The following is a 9438-nucleotide window of genomic DNA, read 5'->3' on the forward strand; positions in this document are numbered from 1 at the left end:
CCCCCTGACTGCTGGGACCCACCAGCTACATCTTCGCACGCAAGGAAGTGCGTCCGGGCAAAAAAAACGATTCGCCCCCTGACTGCTGGGACCCACCAGCTACATCTTCTTAGGCAAGGTAGTGCCTAACAGTCGGGACCCACCTGGTCGAAGCGTACGTAGCGTTGTCATTCTGGTCGCGGACGTGTACGTACATACTGGTCGATGTAGAGGCGCGCACGTGTCATAGTAGAGGCGCGCACGTAGCATGTACACGTACGTACAGCGGCCAGTGTGCAACAAAGAAAATACGGCCAAGTACGTACATACGGGCAGGGTCTCGAACGCCTACTTGCGCATACGTATGGCCAGGGCTCGTGTACATGGCTGGGTAGGAACGGAGAAACAGCATCGTCGTCGTGTTCATGGGGAGCCAACCGGCTGGGTCGGAACAGAATGTATCGGCGTGTTCATCGGGAGGGCTTGGACGGAACAGCCGATGGAAACGAGGCCTGGCGTACCGCAGAACGGAGGAAACAGCCTTGTGTTCGACCAGCCACGTTCGAAACGGGATCTTGTTCATCGGGAGGGGTCTGGCGTACCACAAAACGGAGGAAACGGACCTCCTACGGTCGAAACGGGGGTCCTGTTGATCGGGAGGGGTGTGGCGTACCGCAAACCGGAGGAAACAGACTTGTGTTGGAGTGCTACGGTCGAAACGGGGGTCCTGTTCATCGGGAGGGGTGTGGCATACCGCAAAACGAGACTCCACGGGATACTGTTCATCTCCACCGTCGACCCCCTCCAGCCTCCACGGGCTACTGTTCATCCATCGTCGACCTCCTCCAGCCTCCACCTGCGACTGTTCATCCACGGGCTCCTGTTCATCCAGCCTCCACCGCCAGCTACTCCACCGGCTACTGTTCAACCAGCCCTCTCCACGGGCTCCCGTTCAACCACCCCTCCATGGGCTACTATTCATCCAGCCCTCCACCGTCTACTGTTCATCCTGCCCTCCACGGGGTGGTCCTGTTCATCCTGTCCTCCACGGGGTCCTGTTCATCCAGCCCCAACCGGCTCGAACGATCGGGGTCCTGTTCATCCACCCCCACCGGGAACTGTTCATCCAAACCCCCCAGCAACGCTCACTGTTCATCCAGAGGCAACGCCATGGGGTCCTGTTCATCCACTCCCATCGGGAACTGTTCATCCACTCCCATCGGGAACTGTTCATCCAACCCCCCCCCCCCCCCCACCAGCAACGCTCACTGTTCATCCAGAGGCAGCATCGATCGGCTTCAGTTAGCAGCACTAGCAAAGGAATCGCTCAATCGGATTCAGTTATCAGCCATTGATTGATCGCTCGGGTTCAGTAACGTGTAGCCTGCAGTGCAATCGCTCGGGTTCAGTTAGATCCCAACGCCTCGCACCCACGCGCGTCCGTGTATGAGAGAAACGCGCATCGCTCAGCCCCGACCACCCACCGTAACCGGGAACACCCCGATATTTTCCTCGCCCTCACTTCTACCACGGTTTTTTCCATCATGGACGGCCCAAAGAATGTCATGCAGCTGCGTCTCCGGCCCGCCCAAGAATAAAAGCCCATTTTCTGTCATGATTTTTTGTCATAGAAGTAGGACCCCACCACATCTATGATGATACCGTGTTTTATCACAATTATTGTCATAGAAGTGTCATAAGTATGACAGAAAAGATTTTTGTTCGGCCCAAAATGTCACGGATGTGTCTTTTTTTTGTAGTGGACATACACTTCTTCAATCTTGCCATTCAGAAAGGCACTCTTCACATCCATTTGATACAGGAGGATGTTGTGATGATTGGCATAGGCTAGCAGTATGCGAATGGCTTCAAGCCTAGCCACGGGAGCAAAGGTTTCATCGAAGTCAATCCGTTCTACTTGAGTGTAACCTTGAGAAACAAGACGAGCCTTGTTTCTGACAACTTGACCATGCTCATCTTGTTTGTTGCGATAGATCCATTTTGTGCCAATGATGTTATGCTTCCGTGGGTCAGGACGCTTAACCAATTCCCACACATTGTTCAGCTCAAACTGTTGAAGCTCTTCTTGCATTGCTTGAATCCATTCAGGTTCCATGAAGGCTTCTGCAAATTTCTTGGGTTCAGATATAGAGACAAATGCAAAGTGCCCACAGAAATTTGCTAGCTGTGTTGCTCTTGAACGAGTGAGTGGACCAGGTGCATTGATGCTATCAATTATCTTCTCAATCTGCACTTCATTTGCAACACGAGGATGTACTGGACGAAGACCTTGCTCTTGCTGATCATTGTCTTCATCATCAGTATTGACTTCAGGCTGAGCAGTGTCTTCGGGTTGATTAGGTGCAGAAATGATGAGCTCTTCTTCATCCCGAGCCTCTGAAGGTATGATTTCTCCTGTACCCATAAGCTTGATGGATTCACTTGGTGAGACTTCATCTAGCACATTTGGCAGGTGATCTCTTTGCGAGCCATTAGTTTCATCGAACCGCACATCCATGATAATCCCCAAGTGCAGGGAATCATCGTAGCAATTTCCAAAGGTGGAAGTGATAAGTATGGAGTGTCAAACCCACAAGGAGCTAAAGGTAAGATCAATATTCTCTCAAGCCCTATCTGCCACTGATACGACTCTACGTACACCGAACATTTGCTTCCAACTAGCAACGAGAAATAAAACTACGTTGTGGGTATGAAGAGGATAACTTTGTATGGTATCGGAGAGCTAAAACATAAAAGTAGGTGCTGTTATCATAAAGTTAGAATATATTACTAAGTATTATAAATAGCGAGTGTGGAATAATGATGGATTGGTGTGCGGAATTGTCCTAAGCAATTGTTAACAAGACCGATAGTCGTCATTGCAATTTCATATAAGGGAGAGGCATAAGCTAACATACTTTCTCTAGTTGGATCATATGCACTTATGATTGGAACTCTAGCAAGCATCCGCAACTACTAAAGTTCATTAAGGTAAAACCCAACCATAGCATTAAAGCCTCAAGTCCTCTTTATTCCCATACGCAACAACCCCCTTACTCGGGTTTGTGTTTCAGTCACTCACCAACCCACTATAAGCGAATCATGAACGTATTGCAACACCCTACAGCAGGAATCCCTCACGCTTGCGCGACATGGAGGGCACCATAGGACAGCACCAAAATAAAACATACAACTCAGACCAATCTAGATCATCAATCAACCCAAAGACAAAGGATATCTACTCAAAACATCATAGGATGGCAAGACATCATTGGATCATAATATGTGGCATAAAGCACCATGTTCGAGTAGGGATTACAGCGAGGTGCGGGAGAGTGGACCGCGTAAAAGAGATGAGGATGGTGATGATGGTGGTGACGTTGATGAAGACGATCACTGCGGCGATGATTCCCCTCTCGATGGCACTCCGGTGCCATCAAGAGAGAGGAGGAGAGGTTCTCCCCCTTGTGCTTCCTCCTCCATGGCCTCCCCCTGGATGGGGAAAGGTTCTCCCTCTGGTCCTTGGCCTTCATGGCGATGATGGTCTCTCCGGGATACTCATCCATGGCCACCGGTGATGATGGCCCCCTCCGGCAAGGTGCCGGAGAGGGCCTAGATTGATTTCTCGTGGCTATAGACGCTTGTGGCGGCGGAACTTCCGATCTAGGTTTCTTTCTGGAAGTTTGGGTATATATGAGAGGTGTTGGCGTCGAGAACAAGTCAGGGGGGTCTCTGGGCTGTCCACGAGGCAGGGAGGCGCGCCCAGGGGGGTGGGCAGCCCGAGACTCTTCTGGCCCAACTCTTTGACTCTGTGGCCTTCTTCTGGTCCAAAAATAAGCTCCGTCAAGTTTCAGGTCAATTGGACTCCGTTTGGTTTTCCTTCTCTGCGATATTCTAAAACAAGAAAAAAACAGAAACTAGCACTGGGCTCTAGGTTAATAGGTTAGTCCCAAAAACCATATAAAATAGCATATAAATGCATATAAAACATCCAAGGTTGATAATATAATAGCATGAATACTTCATAAATTATAGATACGTTGGAGACGTATCAATCCATAGTTTCTACCACTTTATAGTGAAAGAGGATGAAGAATATGTAGGAGTGCGAATCCTTTCCGTACCCAAGCATAAAACCTTCATGTGCTTTCGGTGCAAATTTTGAAGTGTGATGTGGATCCTTGATCCAGCACCTAGCACCAAATACTCTGAAGTAGCTTACGTTTGGCTTCTTACCAGTTAGTAGCTCATATGATGTCTTCTTTAGAAGCTTGTGAAGATAAACACGGTTGATGACATGGCATGCAGTATCAATGGCTTCAGGCCAGAACTTCCTTGGAGTCTTGTACTCGTCAAGCATCGTCCGAGCCATCTCAATGAGGGTTCTGTTCTTGCGCTCCACGATGCCATTCCGCTGAGGTGTGTATGGAGCTGAGAACTCATGAGTGATGCCCAACGTATCAAGATAGGTGTCGAGGCCGGTGTTCTTGAACTCTGTGCCGTTGTCACTTCTGATGTGCTTGATCTTGATGCAATAGTTCGTCATGGCACGATTGGCGAATCGTCTGAAGACATCCTGCACTTCATTCTTGTAGAGAATTATATGCACCCAGGTATATCTTGAGTAGTCATCAACAATAACGAAGCCATAGAGACAGGCAGTGGTAGTTTTTTTTTGAAAGACCCGGTTTGGCCGGCTTCATTGATTTAGGAGAAAGCAGCGGGAAATACATGGAGGATCAAGTGATCATGGGCGAAAAAAGGAGTGAAAAAAAACTGGAAAGAGAAACTAGAGCTCACTAGGAGCGATCATGGGGATGCTATCTCGCAGAATAGACCCCGAACGGGGGCTCTAGGCAGGCTGCACCGGCGGCGCGCCACTGGTCGCAATCCAGCATGATGGCGTGGGCGACGTCATTCTGGCATGGCATCTTCCCCCTGAAGACGCAGGCATTTCTCTCCTTCAATATGTTCCAGGCAATCAAGATGAGCATTGATCTGAAGCCCTTTCGCGCCCCCGCTGGCGTGCGACGGATCATTTGCAGGCAATGCTGCATGGTAGAGTGGAGCGGCGATTTGAAGTTGGCCATTTCCTCGCAGCCAGCTCTGACGGAGAAGGTCGCCCAAATTTGGCGGGAGAATGAGCACTCCCAGAAGAGATGAACCGTAGACTCCAGGTTTCGGAGGCAGAGGCTGCAGAAATATCCATTTGGCCAACCTCGCCTTTGCAGCCGATCGTTGCACCAGATCCTGTTCCTGAGCATGAGCCATGAGAACACCTTGGCAGTTCCCAGCGCCCAGCTTTTCCAGATCACCTTGTCGTCACTCGTGCTCGGCCTGGACTGAAAGAGAATGCGGTACGCCGCCCTTGCCGAGTAGCAATCACCGCCGCCCGCTGTCCACTGAATCCGATCTGGGACGTGACTGTCAAGGATCAGTCCAGCTTGTTGAATTTGCCGCCGGAGTTGCAGATACTCGACGACGATAAGCGATGTGTTGCCATGATGAAGGTCTCTGATCCATTGGTCATTGGCGAGCGCAGCGGCCACCGTGCGGTTCTTGCGCCTGGAGTGGTTGTAGAGGCTTGGGAAGGCAGCAGCCAGAGGGGCCGCACCCAACCAGTCGCTCGTCCAGAAGCATGCCTGCTGGCCGTTCCCGACCAGGACATGCGTGGCCTTCTGGAATGCTGCGAGGTCCATCTTGTTGCAGGGAAGAGGAAAGGTCGTCCATGGCCGCTGTGGGTGTTGCCATGCCAGCCAGAGCCATCGTAGCCGCAGCGCAGAGGCAAAGAGCTGCAGGTCGAGGATCCCGAGCCCTCCCTTCTCCGTCGGCGAGCAGACAGAGCTCCACGGCCCTTGCACTTGCCCCCGTTAGCTCTTCGTCTTGCGCCCACAGAAAGCGTCGCCTCGCTTTGTCGATCTTGTTCAAAACCTTCTTCGGCACCTTTAGCACAGAAAGGGCATAGGTGGGCAGGGCGGAGAGCACTGCGCGCACCAGGACGCGCCGCCCGGCCAACGACATCAACTTTCCCTTCCATCCCGCGAGGCGTGATTTGATCCTGTCAATAAGGAACTGGAAGTGCATGATCCGCAATCGCTTAGGGGAGATAGGCAGCCCCGGTAGGATGTGGGGAAGCTAGCGATGGCGCCGCCGAAGCCATGCAGCACTTCCTCCAGCGTCTGGGCGTCGCAGTTCATTGGGATGACCGAGGACTTGGCCTGGTTGAGTTTGAGACTAGTGGCTTCTCCGAAGGAGTGTAGCAGCTCCAGCAGGCAGTCCACCTCCTCCTTTATTGGATTTGCGAAGATTACCGCGTCGTCAGCGTAAAGGCTGACCCTCATGCTTTCTCCCCGCCCTGGCAGCGGCGCGATCAAATTCTGTCTGGTGGCTGATTCTAGCAGGGGTCGATTGCCAGGATGAACAACAGCGGCGATAGCGGGTCACCCTGTCGTAGCCCACACGCGTGGAGGAAGCTTGGCGCCTGCATGCCGTTGAGCAAGCACGAGGAGGACGAAGAGGAGAGCAGCAAGGAGATCCAGTTCCTCCAGCGCTGCTAGAAGCCCATTTGTTGTAGCAGTTCAATCAAATACGCCCAAGAGACGGAGTCGAAGGCTCGGGCGAAGTCCAATTTGAAAAGCAGAGCCTGCTTTTTCTCTGTGTGCAACATTCTGACGCAGCCCTGGACGTACTGAAAACTGTCATGTATGCACTTTCCTCTCTGAAATGCCGTTTGAGCCGGCGAGATCACTCCGTCCAGGGCAGCCGAGAGCCTTAAAGCAAGCACCTTTGAGATCAGCTTCACGACGGAATGGATGAGGCTGATGGGCCTGTAATGGCCAATCTCCGAGGCCCCATTGCGCTTCGGTAGCAGACTGATCAGCGCGGTGTTGATGTCACTGAAGTTTCTTCCGGCCATGTGGTAGAACTTCTGAAAAACAGCCATGATCTCGTCCTTGATGATATGCCAGCAGGAGCGAAAGAATTGGCCGGTAAAACCATCTGGGCCTAGCGCCTTTTCTGCCGGTGATGCAATGATCGCTGCCCATACCTCAGCCATAGTGAACGGGCCGTCCAGCTCGGGCGCGGTCACCACCGGGACGTGGAGCTGCTCCCAGTTCAGAGTGCAGCTGCGCCTCTCGCCCTGGCCTAAGGAGGCGGAGAAGTGGTCGTAGATGGCCTGCTCTTTCTCCTTGTGATCTACAAGCACCCTGTTGTTGACGTTGAGTGCATGGATGAAGTTTTTCCGTCTGCGCGACCTCATCTTTGCGTGGAACAGCTTGGTGCTAGCATCCCCAGCTCTGAGCCAACTGATTCTTGAGGCCTGGCGTTTCCTAGCTCTTTCAATGGCTTCCAGACCGAGTACCTTCAGCTTCAGGTTTTTCCGTAGGTTAAATTCAGCGTCTGATAATGATCTACTCTCTTGCGCTTTGTCAAGCTGAAAGATGACCTCATTGGCGATCTGCAGCTACTGCTTGCTCTTGCCAAACATGCCTCTACTCCAAATCTTCAAATCGTCCGCCACTCTCGCCATGCGCCTCTTGATCCTACGAACGGGCAGTCATGCTGAACTGGGCGTTGCCACGCACGCAGCACAGTCTCATTGAAATGAGGGAATTTGGGCCAAAAGTTCTTGAATCTGAAGCGCGCCTGCCTGAAGGGGGTAGTCGCCCTTGCGAGGATTAACGGGCAGTGATCAGAGAAGACGTCGAGGCTGCCGTGAGGATGTAATCCTGGTGAAGCAGGTCCCACCGATCGTTGCGGAAGAACTTGTCAATGCTGCAGAGTGTGGGATCCTGCCTTTCATTGCTCCACGTGTATCTTCTGTTCTTGCATTTCAGCTCCTTCAGCCCAGCCCAGCCCAATCAAGAGCGCGCCTGAACTTACCCATCATTCTTATGTTCAAGTTGCTATTGTTTTTGTCGCTTGCTTGGTGGTAGTGAGAGTAGAGTAATGAGTAGGGCCGAATAAGTCCATGTGAAGCAGCTCGAAGGGATGTGATGTTGTCATGATTGTCTTCGAGGGATGCTTGGCCCTAGTCATCTTTCCAGCTACGCAGGCACCACACAGATGATCCTTCTTGAACTTGACGCCCTCGATTCCTACGACATGCTTCTTCTTCGCGAGAGTGTACAAGTTCCTCATGCCGGCATGCCCTAGCCTTCGATGCCAGAGCCAGCACTCTGAAGCTTTTGCTAGAAGACATACGGCCAATTGTGGTCCTGCTGAGAAATCTACCATGTACAAATCGTCTTTTCGATATCCTTCAAAGACTAGAGATTTGTCAGATTCCATTAGCACAAGGCAATGATATTTTCCAAATATCACAACCATGTTTAGATCACAAAGCATTGAGACAGACATTAAGTTGAAACCAAGGGATTTAGCAAGCATCACTTTATCCATGTGCTGATCCTTTGAGATTGCAACTCTACCTAGACCGAATACCTTGCTTTTACCAGTGTCAGCAAATGTGATGTGACTCTTGTCAGATGGTCATAGGGTTGAGTCCATGAGAAGACTTCGATCACCAATCATGTGGTTAGTGCATCCACTCAGAAGCCTTTGGTGCCATACCCTATAGTGCAGTTTGGGGGATAGGCTTCACCAAGGGAAGTGTGAAGCATAAACATTTGTCAAACAAGCATATTATCAACGTTCAGATCACGGTTAGGATAAGTAGGATGTATGTCAAGGAATCCTGGGACGAAATACATAATAAGACCATTTGGGCATTTTATCTTGTGCCCCACAAGATGTTTTAGGTCCCCAACATAAGCATCAGACGCCTTTGATTTCTGGCTGGAGGCCTTTCTCTGCAAAAGAAAGTTAATTTTCTTAGCCACCCACATCCTCAGGGGTGGCTTCGAAGCAATGAGTCTAAGTGGAGCATCTGACAACTTTGGCTTTGGATCCCTAGCAAATAGCCTTACAGGAGGTGAATAATACTCATAAGAATAGGCAGAATAGTTCTTGGTCTTATGAACATAGCGGTTTGATGAAACACGCTCATATTCATAAGTCTGAGTATGGCTTCCCTGCAAAACATTTGCATTAGGGTGACTCTGGTGAGTCCTCTTCTGTATGAAGCTTTTGAACCATATGAAGCCTTTGGTCTGGGATTTGTCTTCTTCCCAGGTGGTGTCATGATGACATTCACCTGAAGATTTTCAAGACAACTTTTGGGTACCCAGATCTTCTTCAAAGGTGGTCCATTCCTGCAGTTAGTACCAATATACCTAGCAAACACTTCACCATTCTGATTCTTAAACAGTTTATAGTTTGCATCAAAGGATTCATCAATGATAATCGGGTTAGCACAAGTGAAGCCAGATAAGGTAGGTGGATCCACTGAAGGTCCCTTTGCAGCAACCCATGTGGTTTTGGGGTACTGCACAGGCTTCCAGTAAGAACCATCAACATTCATTTTACTCTCGAACCCAACACCCTCTTTCCTAGGGT

At 50.6% G+C, this 9438-nt stretch overlaps 1 protein-coding gene across 1 annotated transcript; it reads right to left on the bottom strand.

Annotated features, from left to right (window-relative positions):
- Nucleotides 1–4799: 4799 nt before the first annotated feature.
- LOC141020669 (uncharacterized) lies at nucleotides 4800–5678 on the bottom strand. The gene has a single exon (XM_073495591.1). It carries the CDS (start codon nucleotides 5676–5678, stop codon nucleotides 4800–4802), a length of 879 nt encoding a protein of 292 aa, XP_073351692.1.
- Nucleotides 5679–9438: the final 3760 nt, after the last annotated feature.

The sequence above is a fragment of the Aegilops tauschii genome, chromosome 3, assembly GCF_002575655.3.
Source record: "Aegilops tauschii subsp. strangulata cultivar AL8/78 chromosome 3, Aet v6.0, whole genome shotgun sequence".
Lineage (NCBI taxonomy): Eukaryota > Viridiplantae > Streptophyta > Magnoliopsida > Poales > Poaceae > Aegilops > Aegilops tauschii.

Bases quoted from the DNA above. Each gene is read 5' to 3' on its own strand.
- LOC141020669 (XM_073495591.1), bottom strand. From the start codon at position 5,678: ATGGACCTCGCAGCATTCCAGAAGGCCACGCATGTCCTGGTCGGGAAC.